The sequence below is a fragment of the Epinephelus moara genome, chromosome 9 (genome assembly GCF_006386435.1).
Source record: "Epinephelus moara isolate mb chromosome 9, YSFRI_EMoa_1.0, whole genome shotgun sequence".
Classification (NCBI taxonomy): Eukaryota; Metazoa; Chordata; class Actinopteri; order Perciformes; family Serranidae; genus Epinephelus; species Epinephelus moara.
In genome coordinates, this window is record NC_065514.1 from 25,670,988 (window position 1) to 25,688,452 (window position 17,465).

The 17,465-nt window shown below is 40.4% G+C and overlaps 1 protein-coding gene across 6 annotated transcripts in view; it reads left to right on the top strand.

Moving 5' to 3' along the window:
• Positions 1-15,787, top strand: part of ptpn13 (protein tyrosine phosphatase non-receptor type 13) — a 53,880-nt gene extending 38,093 nt beyond the window's left edge. For 2 of the 6 annotated variants that reach the window (XM_050053109.1, XM_050053110.1), the window contains exons 22-49: positions 95-202; positions 322-453; positions 983-1,467; positions 1,928-2,059; positions 4,019-4,112; positions 4,237-4,322; positions 4,420-4,588; positions 5,954-6,168; positions 6,280-6,378; positions 6,479-6,861; positions 6,957-7,116; positions 7,212-7,367; positions 7,564-7,735; positions 7,886-8,096; positions 9,031-9,116; positions 9,207-9,268; positions 9,574-9,729; positions 10,260-10,425; positions 10,618-10,707; positions 10,852-10,958; positions 11,052-11,107; positions 11,211-11,308; positions 11,635-11,783; positions 12,464-12,554; positions 12,687-13,024; positions 13,100-13,315; positions 13,416-13,478; positions 14,875-15,787. In XM_050053109.1, the coding sequence (XP_049909066.1) occupies positions 95-202; positions 322-453; positions 983-1,467; positions 1,928-2,059; positions 4,019-4,112; positions 4,237-4,322; positions 4,420-4,588; positions 5,954-6,168; positions 6,280-6,378; positions 6,479-6,861; positions 6,957-7,116; positions 7,212-7,367; positions 7,564-7,735; positions 7,886-8,096; positions 9,031-9,116; positions 9,207-9,268; positions 9,574-9,729; positions 10,260-10,425; positions 10,618-10,707; positions 10,852-10,958; positions 11,052-11,107; positions 11,211-11,308; positions 11,635-11,783; positions 12,464-12,554; positions 12,687-13,024; positions 13,100-13,315; positions 13,416-13,478; positions 14,875-14,952 (4,358 nt within the window). In that variant the 3' untranslated portion in view covers positions 14,953-15,787. Of the gene's footprint in view, positions 1-94; positions 203-321; positions 454-982; positions 1,468-1,927; positions 2,060-4,018; positions 4,113-4,236; positions 4,323-4,419; positions 4,589-5,953; positions 6,169-6,279; positions 6,379-6,478; positions 6,862-6,956; positions 7,117-7,211; positions 7,368-7,563; positions 7,736-7,885; positions 8,097-9,030; positions 9,117-9,206; positions 9,269-9,573; positions 9,730-10,259; positions 10,426-10,617; positions 10,708-10,851; positions 10,959-11,051; positions 11,108-11,210; positions 11,309-11,634; positions 11,784-11,863; positions 12,066-12,463; positions 12,555-12,686; positions 13,025-13,099; positions 13,316-13,415; positions 13,479-14,874 lie in introns of those variants that run through there. The other 4 variants (XM_050053111.1, XM_050053112.1, XM_050053113.1 and 1 more) reach the window with 4 other exon arrangements.
• Positions 15,788-17,465: the final 1,678 nt, after the last annotated feature.

Sequence of the window (17,465 nt, forward strand, 5' to 3'; positions counted from 1 at the left end):
TGTCAGAGTTGACAGATATTCCCAATATGTTTTTTGTTTGAATAAGTGAATATATTTACAGGTTTACATCTGTTTGTGCTTGCATGCTCTTTAGGGTTCCAGGTTGTTGGAGGGGAGAACTCTGGTCGTATGGATCTCGGCACCATCATTAGCTCCATCACTCCTGGGGGTCCTGCTGATCTCAACGGCTGCCTCAAACCTGGTAGGACAGTGTTTTTCTGCACTCTTCCTTCAATAAGGGTAGTTATTTAAAATTTGTTATCTGCTGTGAGAATTGTCAGCAGTGCTAGCGTGAGCGTGACAGCTGTAATGTTGCTGCAGGTGATCGGCTGATCTCAGTGAATGATATGAAGCTAGAAGGGCTCTCTCATGCCACCACGGTTGACATTCTCCAAAATGCTCCCGATGATGTTTCTCTGGTGGTGTTACAGCCCAAAGAGAGGCTCTACAAAGGTAAAAGCAGGGATATGAGTGTGATGTTTTGTTAGTATTTGTACAAATTATTATGCTTTGGACTTATTTATTTCTTGTCGTAATATAAAGATTTTATCACCAGTGTTTTCTCCGACTTCTAGACTTGTCAACTAATCTCATTAGGTGCATTTACATGGACCCTAATATTGCACTAATAATCAGGATAATAGCCCAATCAGAATAAAAATGCCCCATGTAACCACCTCAATTGGAAGAGACTGACCCGATCTGCTTGATTAGAAGGAATTTTTTAATGGGGTTTAATGGGAGTTTTCTCTATTTGGTTGAGAATAAACTTATACCTCTGTTATGTTTCTGTCAGAGTAGACATTTCACAGGGGGTGGAACCAGTTTGCACAAGTCGAAGAAGTTATATTATGATTAAATGCTTTGGAGCTTTTGGTGCTTTATTACATAACTTTATCTTGCGTCCATGTCAACAATTCACTTGGAATGTGATTAGTGTCCATGTAACTGCAGCTATTTTTGTTCTTCCTTGTTTTGACAGACTCTTCTTCAGGCTACACTCCCTACCAAGCCAAGTCTGCGTTGAAGATACTTAACTCTGGCCAGAAAAGAGAACAGGATGTTGATACCTCATCAGAGGAGCAGATGGGAACAGGAAGCCCCAGCCCCACTCTCCACAGTGCTGGCACACCTTCATCCACCTCCTCCCCAGTCCACCAGCACACCAGCCCCAGTTCTCAGGACTCCAGGAAAAGCAGTCTTGCTAAAATCAGCCCACCCCCTGCTAATGGAGTTCAGCAGTGTCTGGAAAGAGCTACAGCTACTGTCAAACCTGCATCCGCTGTCCAACATCATAGACCAGAACCTAATGTGGGTTCGGATCCTATGCCGCCGGCTCTGCCACCCAAAACTAGAAAAGCTAAAGTGTCAGAAGCTCCCAAAGTTTCTGAGCATTCTGATTTTGGGGATTCAGACATGGATGAGGAGACATATTCCAGTAGTCAAGAGAAACTCAAAGTCAAAAAGGTGCGGCCTTTGTGTTTATGAATTCATTGGTGTAAAAGGATTGTTTGCTTTTATACAACATCCTACAGAGTAGTCAGTCTACTCAGGAGATCTAGGAATCAAACTCACAAACGTTTTTGTTTTTTTTTAATCCTGGTGGAGCAAAAAAGAAAGTTTTTTGTTAATGAAGCATGATAAGAGTGGTTCTTCTTCCACAAACAAGCATTACACATTACCTGTCAGATGCTTGGCACAACTAACTGCCTGTTGTATTTAACCTTTGTCTGTCATTGCACGTACAATGTCAATGCAAGGCAGTTTGTTAACCTTTACACTGCATGTCATTCCTTGAATGTGATATCTGCTTATTTTCCTCTCAGCATTACCTAGATCAGCTTCCTCACTCTCCCATGATCCTTTCTTCTTTCTGCATGTTCCAGCTTGTGATAATTCAACTTAATACCCTGTTCTCTGTTTGCAGGAATACATCATGGAAAATTTAAATGGTAATGCCCCAGGGGTCAATAGTCTCCGTCCAGGAGAACTATTTGACGTTGAGCTGTCTAAAAAAGACAGCAGCCTGGGCATAAGTGTCACGGTACTGTTCGGCAAGGTTTTCACCCTCTCTTTGTTTGACCCCTTTCCCCTTCATCTTGTTTAAATGTTGCTTGGTTTTGGTTTGCTTTTATAACGCGGTTTGTTGTCAGTTCTGGAAGCTTTTGTGAGATTATTGTCCACCTGATTCTTTCTGCATGCTACCTTTTTTTTTTAATCAATAAGGATTTTTTAAAAAATAAAATCATACAGTATGTTTAGTACATTTACAGTAAGAACCATAAAAAGTTTAAACAGGACTTGTTAAAGGAATACTTCACCCACAAAACGATCATTTGTATATCATTTACTCACCCCATGTTACGTTGAATTTTTGAAGAAAAATGTTGTTTTTCTCGCATGTTTCTACAGTGAACGAAGAATCCAAAAAAATCTTGATGAATTGGAGCAAAAAAGGGCTGCATTGAGCAACAGCTAAACTATATCAAAACATTTGTTTACAAACTCTCACATAACTTGTACAGTATAATCCAGGTGTCATTTGACCAGTCACATGCTCAGTTTTTCCCAAACAAATGCATTTTTGCTAAAACCTTACCATATAAAATACATCTGCATTTGAGTAGTGCATCAGGGCAAGCACCTGCATTTAAACTCCATTCTGCATTCCATTGAGCAGAGCACAAATGCATGTGCTTGCCCTGGCGCACTACTTGTCCATGTGTAAGACTTTTCATGTGGAAATGTTTTAAATAGTAAGGTTTCAGTGAAGATTCATGTGTTTGGGAAGTACTGAGCATACAACTGGATAAATGAGACTTAGATTATACTGCATGAGTTGTAGTGTTTGGAAACAGCTTCTTTGCTGTTGTTAAACACAGACCTCTTTCACTCCAATTCATCAAGAATTTTCTGTATTTTTGGATTCTTCGCTCACTGCGGACGCATGCAAGAAAACAGCTTTTCTTCACTAATTCAACATATTCCTTTAATGAGCTTTCTAATGGCTTTGGCTTTGCTGCTGACTCCAAAGTGACTTACTGGAGTGCCACCAATATAATTAAAACTATTATAATATAAAATTTGAACACCTTATTGATTGACAATAACACTCAATAACAAATCTCTTGACTGTGTGTCAGCAGACCAGAGGTCTGTCAAATATTAATATTTGAGAATAATAACAGACTGAGTGTGTATTTAAATCACCATGAAATTCATCTTAACAATAAACCCATTGTCAGTACTGCCATAACCAAATGGACATTGAATGGAAATTCTCATTGTCTCTGATTATTAGTATTTAACCTTGCGGTAATTTTGTCAATAACATCACAGTGGGGGATTTTTTTCATTTGCGAATAATTCATAATTGTGATATGATAAAAGCTTTGTCTAGCTTGCATGAAAACTTAAAAAAACCAAGGCATAATTTAAATATTGAGGACATTATTAGGACACAACAATCAAAAAAGAAGCATGAAAAAATGAATTCCCTCTTTGTAACGTGAGCTTTTCCACTGACACAGACGAGATAAGCGCCTGTGAAAGACAACGTAAGAAAAGTAACTGCTGAAAACAAATACGCTTGATTTCTTTTTGCTGAATTGTGTTTCATCAGGCATGAAGCAGCTAATGGCATTTTTAAATAACTGACAACACCTACTGTTCACACGGGCATCAACAAAACCCTGATCTGTGGTCAGGTCCACAAAACATGCATGCTAACAAACCACAGTACGAACTTCAGGGGAACTTTGGTCCTGAATGATTTTGCCAAGTGGCTTTCAAATACTTCTCTTGTGAACTTTGGTTGGTATATTTTTTTATAATAATAGTATTTGTAATGAACCGAAATTGTATGTCTGAACCCACAGTAAAGACAAAGCATTTATCATTTAGCAGTTATACTCAGTGAAAACAAAACCTCCACACCTGCCATCAAACCCCATAGGAAATACATAAGGAGCTAGTTTAACTTTAGCTGATTGGACTTAAAGGTGTGTTTATTTCTTAGGGAGGAGTCAACACGACTGTTCGACATGGAGGCATCTACGTTAAAGCCATTATACCAAAAGGAGCTGCTGAGCTCGACGGAAGGATACAGAAAGGTGACGGCCTAAACACACATAAAACAGAAAGACTTAGTTATAAACTAATTCAGAATTATTGGAACAAAAGAAGAGTGTCTGTCTTCATCTGTTTTGACTCCTCTTGTGTCTGCCCTATGCTCAGGTGACCGTGTGGTGGCCGTCAATGGAAAAAGTCTGGAGGGAGCCACTCATCAACAAGCAGTAGAGGCTCTCAGAGACACTGGGCAGGTGAGGGATGACATTTAACATGAGCGCCCTGCTGACAAGCTGTTTAGTCGTGACCCCAGCTGGTCACTCACACTAAGCAAATCATTTTCCACTTCAGACGGTGCACTTGTTGCTGGAGAAGGGTCATCTGCCCGCAGACAGTGTCCATGCTCCCCTCACGCCTCAGTGCACGCCACGAACTTCTGGCAACGACCAAGACCAGGCCAAGAGTAAAGAGCAGCCACTTGAGGTCAAAGAAAAACCAGAGTACAGCTTTGTTACAAAAGGTGAGGCGACAACACGGCACACCATGATTTTCAAGCAAGATTATAAACTTGATTTCTTAAGTAACAAATATTAAAAGCTAATCCATTTTAGTATACCCTAATGTGTCCCTAATCCCATCCTGCCCAGTATAAATATTAAGAGTCCACAAGGTAATAATAAAAGTAAACAGGAAAACACTTATTCAGCTCATATATTCTTTAACAGTGTTACACAAAACACTTTGGTCTCTCTAAACAAAGTAACCTGCTGTAATCTCATTTAAAAGAAAATGGGTGTGTGTGTGTGTGTGTGTGTGTGTGTGTACAACCCATTAGCTGCATGCTGCTGCCTATTTAGAGCTCAGTAGCTCGTTTGGATCCAGAAGACCAGTATATTGCTTTCCTAAGATTAGCTGTTTTTATTTTGTTCCTGCTGTAGATGTGGCACGTTATGTCGATCTATTTCTGACTTTGTATTTTAGTGAGCCACAGACAGTGTTTTCTGGCTGATTAGTAACATAAAGCTGGAATTAGCTACTAATTAGACAGTCATTTTGGAAGACACCCGCTTGATTTGTGTGATTCAGACTGCTGAAACCTCATATTAGCTTTAGCTGAACTTCAGATGGCATTTTAGCTCAGAATGAAGACTTTGGATTTTGTCTCCATCAATGACATTGGAAGTGTTTTAAGGAGGGATCACTTACAGGAGGAACATTTAAGGCCACCAGTAGCGCTTTCAGTGTCTATATTGGCATGTGAGTATTGTATGAAAGTAATAATCTCAATTTTTTTTCAAGGAACAATCATAAGCGGTGCACAGTTAGCTTCAAGTTTACCATCACCCAGCAATGGTTGGTCTTCTAGAGAGGGCAGGCGGGGCTAACGCAATAGTCCTGTCTCTGCTAGCATTGTGAATGAACGTTAACTATGTTTAAACACACAAAGCAAAGACAGACAGACATCACACAGGTGACACTGATCAGATCTACTGAGAGCAGAGATCCAAAAACACACATGTATTTACCGTATATCGCCATAGGTGCCACCAAAAATAATTTAAAAAAAGATCTTTGAGATTGTAATTTTGAGGTAGGAAAATGTGAACCTAGCATTTAATATGGTGGGAAATAGTGGGGCTTTGTCAAAATGTTTTAGAGGTGTTTTAAATTTCAGTAACTCACTCTCTTCAATAGAGGATCTAGCTTGAGCTCAAACTGGTGCTATCAAGCAGCCTTTTTAAAAAGTTAAATATGATTGTACCATTTGTGAAAGTAAAGATAGATTGACAGGGTACACACTGGACTCGTTTCCAGTTTATCACAGTGTTAACACATCTGGACAGGAAAGAATATCCAGTTCACCTGCGTGTCTTCGTCCCCACAGATAATGTGTTTGAGGTGTGTCTGCTGAAGAACACGTCAGGGCTGGGCTTCAGTTTCAGTCGAGAGGAGAACATCCCTGACGAACCTCCCGGCTCCAGCATGGTGCGGGTTAAAAAGCTGTTTCCTGGCCAACCAGCTGCAGAGAGCGGTCGCATTAACGTGGGCGACGTCATCATGCGGGTCAATCAGACGCCCCTCAAAGGACTCTCACAACATGTAAGCAAGATTTCTCTCCTGCTGCAGTCAGTGCACTCACATAAATGGTAATGAAGTTGAATAAGAATGTTTTGGAATGTAATGTCTGTGTCCTTTAAATCCTTCATATAGGAGGTGATATCAGCCTTGCGAGGAACAGGACAGGAAGTAACTTTGCTCCTCTGTCGACCTGAATATGGAGTTCTTCCCGAAATGGACACTTCAGCTTTGGTGAATTAGTGAACAGTGCTCTTTTTTGTCCCTACTACAGTGTGGGCATTTCAAGTACTATTGATTGCTGGAAACTTACTTTAACCTGATTTCCTCCCAGACACCCATGCCATCACCCCGAAAGGAGCCAGTGACCCAGGCAGAGTCCAGCCTGAGCTTTGGCAGGACAGCCTCTCCTCCGGGTATACAAGGCAAGAGGAGTCAGGGCCCCGTGGAGGACGCCCTGGAGAGGCTGCTGCACAAAACCCCTGGCAGACACAACAGCTACAGCGACAGCACCGACGGGGACGAGGAGGTGGAGGAAGCCTTCAGCCCGAGCCCTGTGGAGCATAGCAGGCAAACTTGGGATCGGAGTGTCTACCACACCCCCAGCAGCAACCTGGGACTGGGACGCTACGACAGCACTGGTCAGCTGGACGACACCGTCACCTCAGCCTTCTATTCCCCAAACCTGTCGATGACGAGATCAGACCTCAGCAAGAGGTACACGAACAGTGTTAAAATAATATTCCTATCATCTGCATTAATTATATTCTCTGATATGTCATATAATTGTATCTGTGTGGCTGTTCGGGCAGGGGTCCTTCATCTCCTGTGACATCTGATCTGGAGTCATCCCACCTGCACATGGTGTCGTCCCCCAATGCCCCAAGCCCTGATCCTCTGCCCCCTCCACTGCCTCTGCCCTTAAACCTCACCGTGTCCGGCAATGGACAGGACATAGAGGACTTTGTCCCGGTAAGGACTGAGAAAGAGAAAATGTAGATCTAAATTTTAAACATGTATTTAGACCAAGGATAATTCCTTTAACTGAGATTAATTTCTGTTGTTAGGAAGTCGAGCTAAAGGTCTCCTTGGTGAAATCAGAAAAAGGCAGCCTGGGCTTCACCCTCACCAAAGGTAACGATCATGGGTGCTACATCCATGACATCGTCCAAGATCCAGCCAGAGGAGATGGAAGGCTCAGACCTGGAGACAGAATGATTACGGTACATTCCTAATCCTATTCTGTTCCAACCTGCCACCAGTCTTTATGCGAAGCTAAGTTAGTAGCACAGTATATCCGAGAGTAGTAGAGATATTCTCATCTAACTCTCTGTAACAAAGTAAATAAGCGTGTTTCCCAAATTGTCAAGCTATTCCTTTAAATCCATAATGGTTGAATCTTTTATTTTCTATCTCCAGGTGAACAACACAGACGTAAGCAATATGGGCCACACCGAGGTGGTCAATCTTGTGCGTGCGGCCCCCCGTGTTGTAGATTTGGTGGTGGGGAGGGTCCTGGAGCCTCCTAAGCCCCCCATAGAGGCCCACCTGCTGCCTGACATTTGCTTTAAGGGCAGCCAAGATCCACTAGGTAAGACTCAGACTTCATTAAAAAGATTAAACATGTCTGGCACAATTCAAATTCAGGCACTGTATACTGTCTGTTTGTAGGTCTTGCAGCATTTCCAGATTCTGTACTTCATCTAAAGTCTAAATGTTTTGCTGCCTGTTCTGTAACCAGGTCTGGAACTGGATGGTGGCAGTGACAGCGTATTCGATGTCTTGTTTGTGAAAAACATCCATCCCGGTTCAGTGGCCTTTAAGGAGGGCAGCCTGAGACCACTTGATCTAATCCACTACATCAGCGGTGCTCCTACGCAGGACCTGACTCTCAGTGAGAGCACCAGACTGTTGGAGCTGTCCCTCGACAACCTCACTCTCAAAGCCACAAGGTAGTCAAACAGAACATGTGTAGCCTATGTTGTTAAGTCAGTGACTATGTTTACCTGCACAAAATATTCCAGTTTTTGCCCTTATGCTAAAAAAGACATGTTCTTACTAAGGTGTTTACATGGTTAACAAACATGAACATTTTAGTAATATTCCTGTTTACATGCAGCTGTGCATACTCCAATTAATGTGCCCTATCATTTTGTTCATCATGTCACAATTAAGAATAGTGGAACGCTTTGAGCCACCTGTGTCATTTCACTTCTTTGCGTCAAAATTGGAATTTTTCAGAGCTTTCCACCAGTGGCTGACTTGTTTTCGACTGAGCAAGCACAGTCTTCCTCTTTTAACCCTTCAACCACTTTCTTGAAAAAGTCGGCATTGTGATATTTGTGTAGGCTGTATCCAAAAACCTGTTGATATCCAAGTCTTTTGTAATGTTAAAAAGTAGGTGTGTTTCTTTTTCCAACCAGAAATGTGGACTTTTCTTTTGGGCAGTCATTTCTACCCCACAACTTGGCAAACTGTTGGCTAGTTTGATTGTGTACAACACATCCATGACGATGCACAGAAGTGACCATACAGGCAAGAAGCTGTGTGTCACAAACTGCGGTAAAAACCCCAGTGATGACGCATATTCCGATTGCGTTAAGTACACGTCCAAAGAATGCTCCTAAAACCAGAATACCAGCATATCCCACGTCTTAATGGGAAAATGCTACACTTGGAAAAAGGCATAATTAAGAACATCCAAAGTGAATTTGCTGTTTACATGACCTGTATCAAAATCAGAATATTGTCATGTGGTAAAATAGTGGAATATTAGTGTGCATGTAAATATAATCAGTGTTTTTGATCTGACTGATCTTACAAAGGTATATTTTAAGCTCAAGATACTGTAAGTGTGTGATTGTAATGTTTTTCTCATTCTCAAAGGGATGGAAAGCCCGTTTATCCTGGGCAGAAAAGTGTCACTTTTCTCAACAACAACATTAGTCCCAAGGTTTCATCCAGCATAAATGGTATGTTTCAGATCTTAAAGGTGTCACCTGTGAAGATGTTGGTTGTGTCTTTTATTTAACATATAATTGCAACATTGTTTTCTGTTTAAGGGTTTCTCAAAGGAGAAGATCCGAGAGATACAGAGGGTGTTGCAGCACTTTGTCCTTTAGAGGTGAGTAAAAAATAGTTTTATTTTCTGCTCTATTGATGTGCGTTAATTAATTTTTCTTTGTTTAGAAATTTCAAGTAAGCAGCTAGAAAATATTGCGTGTGTGTTTATGACAAATGGATACATATTGTACTAATATTCTCGTCATCACAGTAATATTGTGATTGCTGAAAGCTTGACTGTTGCCTCCAAGCTTATATCTAATAGCATTCATTACCTCATTGGCTCTGCCTTCTTCGCTATCAAAGCTATTAGAGTTCTTAATTCACATATTAAAGGTGTTTACATATTTATTGTTAAATGTACAGGAGGAGATCATAAGGCTGGATCTGGAGAAGCTGCAGTCAGGAGGTCTGGGTTTCTCTGTCATCGGAGGGGAGAGGGGGATCTTTGTCAAGTCCATCACACCAGGAGGGATAGCAGAGGCCTCGGGCAAATTGCAAGTGGGAGACAGGCTGCTGAAAGTGAGTGATGTTTAACATTTGCTTTTCAGACTTTAAGGTCATAGTTATACGTGTACTTCTGTTTAATAAGATTTAATGGATATCATTTACTGTTTAGATTTCTGCCAAATGCATTTAACTGCTGACGCCTGCCCACACTAAATTTAATGTAAATAAAATGACAAATGTTACAAAACTGAACAATGTGGTTAACAGTGTTATGCCCTCGCACAGGCGAGGCCATTACTCAATGTCATAACACAGAAAAAGGAGGGGAGACATTTGGTCAGATACTTGGTGACACTAATCTTGGGTGCCCACCTTCAAATTGTGCCAATTGTATAGATCTTCTGTGCTGCCGCAGGGAACGTGTGTGAGCATTAATGTTTTTATAGACGTGGATGTAAACTTCAAGTGCAATTTGACAGGTTTGTGGAGGCATACAACCGCGAGGTGGTATTTCTAATTTCTGTAATGCTGCATGCATGCTTTGTTTTTGCACCCAACATGTATTAAATACTGTGAATTTTCTGTCTGTCTTTTCCCTGCAGGTGAATGATGAACTGATGACAGGCGTGTCCCACACCAAAGCTGTCACCACCATCCGTAAAGCTAAAGGCCTGGTGCATCTTATAGTGTCCAGACCACCAGACCAGAACCCAAACACATATCTGGCCTATCTGCCCATCAACTCTGACAAGTGCAATGGAAACACAGGTACAAGCAGACACACAGAACATGGGATTTCCCTGCCTTTGACAAAAGTTTTGTCTGATAATTACCTTTTCCCATTTCGGGGTTTTTTTTTTGATTGTCTATTTAAAAAATAATTGTGACTAGTGTTAATATTTGTAATAATCTGACCTTTTGTTTTTGAACTCAGTCCACTCTCCTTCATGTTGCTTTCAGATCTGAGTGAGGACAGTGGAGCAAAGACGAAGCTGTTTTCTCTCCATGATAAGCTGAAATCTGGCAGCTTCCCTCCCATACCACCGATAGGTAATTACACACAGGCTGGAAAATGTACTGAAAATCTCAGCTGGACGATGTTGAATGTTCTGTAATTTTGCTAACAAAATGAATTAATTGATAAGTCAAATTTAAAATTGTAAACATCACAAACTGGACTACCATGTTTCACAGACTATGAGGATGATCCACGAGAACGGAGAAGAGAGACGGAGCACAGTGCTGAGCTCTCAGAGGACACAGACTGTGATGGTTCCTCTTTACCCGAAGACTCCCCTGAGGTACAAATCAAAAACATCAGGCTCAATGAAAGATTGAAACTATATACACACTCTCAGTCTGATTTTTTTGTCTATTTAATTCTTTCACAATAGAGTTCCCGTAAAGTGGAATGGCAAGAGGAAAATGTTGATGATCCGAGGAATGAAAAGTAAGACTTAGCATTTTGGAAATACACCTGTCACAATTAAGACTAAGAATATATTCACATCTCTCTTCTTATCATCTCACTGTTTGTGTTTTTGAATCAACAGCTATCTGCAGATGAGTGCTGGACAGCCAGAGGAAGATGAAATCACATGGGGAAGTGATGAACTGCCTATTGAGAACATGAACTCCAGATCAAGAGATGGTAAGAGCAACTTTTCCTTTCTTTCTTTTCTTTGAAATTTAACTCTAAAAATTGAGGTGGGCAAATGAGACCTAGATTCAAACATTTAATTAATTAGTGAGAGCAAGGAGCATGGAGTCTAAATAAAGAGGAAGTCATAGGTCTGTTCCACACAGGCCAGTCTGTTGTTTCCTCGTGGTAGTGTTTACAGGGTCAGGTGTGGTTAAAAAATATACAGTATGTGTTAAAATTCCAGATTTCGCGTAACTGAAGAAAGCTTTCGGGCCACTACTTTTGCAGCACTGAAGTTTGTGATTCGGCTTTAACTGTTGTGTTCATTCATTCAGACGGACCAATCATCACAGAGGATGAGCTGACCTCTCTGCCCCTCGTCAAAGTGGTCCCTGATGGCCAGTACACAGGACCCAAGCTCAACACTGTGGTCCGCATGATGAGGGGGCTCCTGGAGCAGAAAGTCCCGCTGCAAGAGTTTGAAGTAAGAATCTATTTCACTACGAATTGGTTGCGGCCGCTGATAGCATCATGAATTGTGCATCACTTTGATCTGGTATTTGCCCTGTTTTAAGGTCTGAATCACAAAAGATATTGTTCTAATGATATTACAATGCAAACACAGCCATAAGGTTTTGCAGCTGAGTGCAAGTTGACCTGTTATTTTTTTTTCTTTTGATTGCAGTTAACCATGTTACAAGTAGAAATGTTGCCTTTGCGCCAAGAACAACAGCAGAGAGAAAAAGAAAACTTAACTTTTCAGAGTGTAAGCTACAGGTCCTCAACCACAAGATGCGGAGGCATTCCTCAAAACTTCAGGCACTGTATTTGATCACTGGAAAATCTGGCAATTGACACCTACTAACTCTGAGGACACTAATAATTTCACTCTAACTCTGTTTAACTATTAATACCGATCTTTTGTGAATTAGCCTGTTTTTGCAATGAGGCTCATTTGCATAGAAAGGGTCCAATTTGTGCCAAGTGTAAGCATATTGCCTTATTTCAATATTGGAACAGGAGCACCAAAATGCTTTTTGCTTGGCAGTGCAGTTAGTTGTGCATTCCTCCCTTTGCAGGTGCTTTGAGAATTACACATTTCTCTCATGTTAATTTCATGTTAATTGTCTGATTTTTCTGAACATCTGTTTTCCTTCCTGGCAGAATCTTCAGAATCTGCAGCCACTGGACGACTGTTTGATAGGTCAGACGAAGGAGAACAAGAAGAAGAACCGTTACAAGAACATTGTTCCCTGTAAGAGAAGTCATAAATGTGTTATTTGTACAGTGGATCATAGCCAACTTTAGGGCTTTTCAATAAGTTTGGATACCCAAAATGTTGGACCTGATGTGAAATAATCGATTTTTATGAACATTTCTCTTCCAGTTGACACAACTCGCGTTATGCTGGGCAAAGATGGCGGCTACATCAACGCCAACTTCATCAAGATGCCGGTGAAGGACGAGAACTACATGTACATCGCATGTCAGGGTCCCTTACCCACCACTCTGGGTGACTTCTGGCAGATGGTCTGGGAGCAAAAGTCTAATGTAATCGCCATGATGACCCAGGAAGTGGAGGCAGGGAAAGTGAAATGTCAGCGGTACTGGCCTGACACGCCGAGGACAGCAGAGATGGTGGACGACAGGTTGCAGATCATGCTGATCAAAGACCAATATCTCGACAACTTTGTCATCCGGCTCATCGAGGTCAAAGATGTCCAGGTCAGTTTATACACAGATTTAAACGTTTATACACTGTTAATGGACACGTTAACTTAAGAGTTTCTTCATCCTCAGACCAATGAAACACAGCTCGTAACTCATCTGAACTACACGGGATGGCCAGACCACGGGACGCCCTCACAACCCGAGCAGTTGCTCACGTTTATTTCCTACATGAGGCACGTTCATCGGTCAGGGCCCATAATCACACACTGCAGTGCAGGCATCGGTCGATCAGGAACCCTCATCTGTATCGACGTGGTTCTGGGGCTCATCAGTAAAGATGCTGATGTAAGTAGACGTCTTGTTTACATTAGTTTATAAGGAAGCCTCTGTTTTTTTGTTTTGTTTTTTGTTGAGTAGGACAAAACTAATTAACATTTTGTTGTAGTTTGATATTTCAGATGTGGTAAGGAACATGAGACTTCAGCGACAGGGAATGATCCAGACAGAGGTGAGTCTTAATGTTTGATTTTAAGTAGCTTAACTCTTAACTGAGTTTATTTTAGTTAACTTAAAGGGATAGTTCAGATTTTTTTTTTAAGTGGAGTTGTATGGGGTGCTTATCCATTGTCAATGTTTTATCTACAATAGATGACAGTCGACATGCCCCCAGTTTGGAGAGGCAGGCTGGAATCCAACATGGAAGCTAAGCAATGTACTGCTGTGGAGGGGTCAACAACAAAACATATTTTAGCCGCCTAAACAAGTCCCACCTAAAAAAAAAATCAATAACAAGTGTACACTCTATTGAGAGTATTTTTTACAACTTAACGTTACAATCTGACAGCCCGTTCCAACACATCTATACTCTCGTTAAAGCCACCAGATTTCATTTACAAAAAGAGTAGTTTGGGCTGTCTGAACACAGGAACTGCTGGTCTACCGCTGCCTGGATTGGTTAGTTAGTTTGTGTTATTGTTTGACTTGAGTGAATCCAAACTAACCAAACACTAATGTCACACAATAAGACAAAAAAACTATTTCAAGGCAGCGGTAGACCAGCAGTTCCTGTGTTCAGCAAGGTAAAATCACTGTTTTTCTCAATGGAGTCTGGCTTTGGAGAAAGCAATATAACAGCTTCAGTTCCCTGTCTGAAGTCGCTGTCTAACAGTGAAAATATTCTTGGTATAGCATACACTTATATGATATTGATTTTTTTTTTTTTTTTTTAGATGGGACTTTTTTTAGGTGGTTAAAATATTGTTGTTGCCCCATCCACAGCAGTGCATTGCTTAGCTTTCATGTCTGATTGCAGCCTGCATCTTCAAACTGGAGGTGTGCAGACTGTTATCTACTAGTCAATACATTGACTATGCATAAGTACCTCATACAACGTCATTTCTAAACTATCCCTTTAAATTAAAATGGACAAACACAAAAACTAACTGAAACAATACTGTGTACTTACAAAACAAACTAATATTTAAAAAAAAATGTCTATAATTTTAGTCTTTGTCACTTTGGTCAAATTTGTCACCACAACAAACATGAGGAGGCACTGGTTCATATCTATATTTAGCATGGGATGTCTACATGACTGTGAGTCAATCGCCTTCTCAAAGTGTTTTGTTTTTGTTGTAATACCTGTTCTGGATTTCTTAAATCTTGTCCCTGACAAATAAACCCTGATATTATCATTTTTATAAAGCTAATACTTAAACTAATAAATCTAAACTGAAATGAGCAACCCCACTCAGGAAACTAACTGAATCTAAACTGAATTTAAACATTAAAAGCAAATTAAAACAAGTGAAGAGTACAAATCTTTGCTCTCTGCTCTAAACTGTTTTGTTGTGACACCTTTTGGTTTACGTTTTCTCACACGTTTCCCTCTTTCTTTTTTACAGGACCAGTATATATTCTGCTATCAAGTGATCCTCTACGTCCTCAGATGCCTTCAAGCAGAGGAAAACATCTCAGGATAGTAGGAAAACCACATGCTGCCATCACGTAGGCTGGGTGACTGTTTTACAAGAGCTAAACAATAATGGAGGAGAGCTGATACAGGCAGAAATTGCCAAATTACACTACATGTTTGAAAATGCCTTAAAATATTCCTCAAGAGTAAATCCCTTAAAGAAGTCTATATTTTTATGTTTGCTTTTTGAGTTCTCTCTCTCTCTTTGGCTGCTACTCCTTTACAATGCATTTACGAGAACTGCTGATTGTATTTCTTATTGTCACCTACAAGAGAACAATAATGGGGGGTTTTTTGCTCCCAGATTCTTGGATATTCTAAAATAATTATAAAAGTGATCAATGATTTCATATTTTATGTGGAACAAAATTGTACTTGTGTATTTTGAATCCTATTCTGATGCTGGAACATGCCTTGACAGAATACTATGTCAGTATTTGCTTTGTAAATCTATTATACAGTAATTGCTCACTGCCTGAGGTAAATGATGAAATTAAAAGTGTACATATTCATCTCCTGAAAATTAAACTGGATACATTTTAAAGATTGTGTAGAGGAAAGTTGTTGTTTTTTTAATATAAGAAAGCAAATATTTCCATGTCTTTTGTAATTTTAGTGCGTATAGTCTTTTAGCATACTCGTGTAAAGTGGTCACCATCACACTCTAAACTTTATATATAGGACCATTTACCTCTTACATCTTTTTCAAGCTCCTGACCAACAAAAGCCACTGAAAAGTCCGAGGAAGAGAAGCTACGACAAGTTGATGACTTGAAAATTACTCCATGCTCTACATAAGTTACTGCACACAGTAATACAATAATAAAGCTTATAATATGGAAGCCTGTGCTGAGGCTGTCATAGAAGTATTTTAAATCTACAATTCCATGTCACAGTCCACACAAACATTAAACATTGGGAGCTTCATATTTTTTTGCCTGTTTACTGCATTGGACTGCATATTTAACAGGTGATCATGTTACTGTTTCACCTGTATGAAATCATTAAACATGAATGAATACACACCCAAGGTTTCTGATGGAACAGTGTTACTGTCTATGAATACTGTAGCAGAAAGCAGGAGACACTGCTGCACTAATAGGTTGTCTTAACCCAGTTTCACCCCCATGTGGTGCCAAAATTCATGATCATATCTTTGTAAAAAAAATCCTGGACACATTGCCCTGTGCCCCAAAAAGTCTGTCATGATAGTTTTGGATCTCACCTTTCTTAAGCTCTTTGCAGGCCTGATGTGTTAATACAGACACTGCTTCTATAGGGTCTCAAGTAGAACAGCTTCTACATTTACAAAACAAACATGACTGTCCCATTTTACCTTACCAGCTGTCCCATTTCCTGAACATGTCATCTGAGTGAGGTGGGGTTCCTAATCTGTTTGAAGGTCCAACGTTTCTAAATTATTTTACTTGGTAACAAAGTTTCTTTGTAGAAATAATGCAGAGAGCCATAACAAGTTTTAAAAGTTACAGTTAAAGTTACAGTTAAAAATTTAGGTGGTGTTCTTGATAATCTACTAGTGTCCCACTATACGTGGCTTCACCCGTTTTAAAACATTAAGTAAAAGTACAAACAATTTAGTGGCATGACGATATAATGGTAAATACTCATATAATACGTATAAACAGACTAGTTTAGTGTTAATTACAATATTTATTGGGAGAATAACACTGTAAGTATCTTTTGAAATTAGCTGCACCCAGTGAAAACTACCTAAAGGTGGCTGGTCATGGAGAACAGTCTTGGCAGTATCCATGGTATCCATGTTGTGCCACACCGCCATCTTGTGGACTGTTGTGGACCAGGGACTCTACAACCAAGCGTTTCCGCCCGAAAGCCGGAAGTGATTCAACAACCGCCAATATAATCAAAAGAAGAAGCCTGCCGATGTCCCGTAGCCTGAGTGTCAGGCTCAATGGCCCAATTCCAATCCGATCCCTTACAGACTCACTGACTTAGAGGTGCGTTCATGTGAAGTGCGTGAGTGTGTGAGGGCTGTCCCAAAGTCAGTGAGTGAGCCCTTCATGCCCCCTTACCGTAGGTCAGCATCGATGCGGACTTACGGTAAGGAAATTACCCACAGTTCATAGCGTTGTGACGTCAAATACAGGGGTTGCCCTCGGAACACCGGAAGTAACACGGTCGGCAGATATGCAAACATTAACGTTATGGAAGGAGAGCGAAAAAACAGATAGATAAACAATGCAACATTACATTAACAAGGATTTAAGATGGTACATAAACACACATGAAGTCAGAGGAATACCAGTGGTTATATTCCACACACAAAGAATATATATCTATGTATATATCGATAGATATATAGATAGATCTATCTATCTATCTATAGATATATATTCTTTGTGTGTGGAATATATGCTGACAATAACCGATAAATGATCACGCCCAGAGCCGCCAATGTTAATAACATTTTGTAGAGAGGGGGATAAGTGCTGTCCCATTCCTATTTGTAGCATCCGGAGCCCTTTCAGACTCTCACAC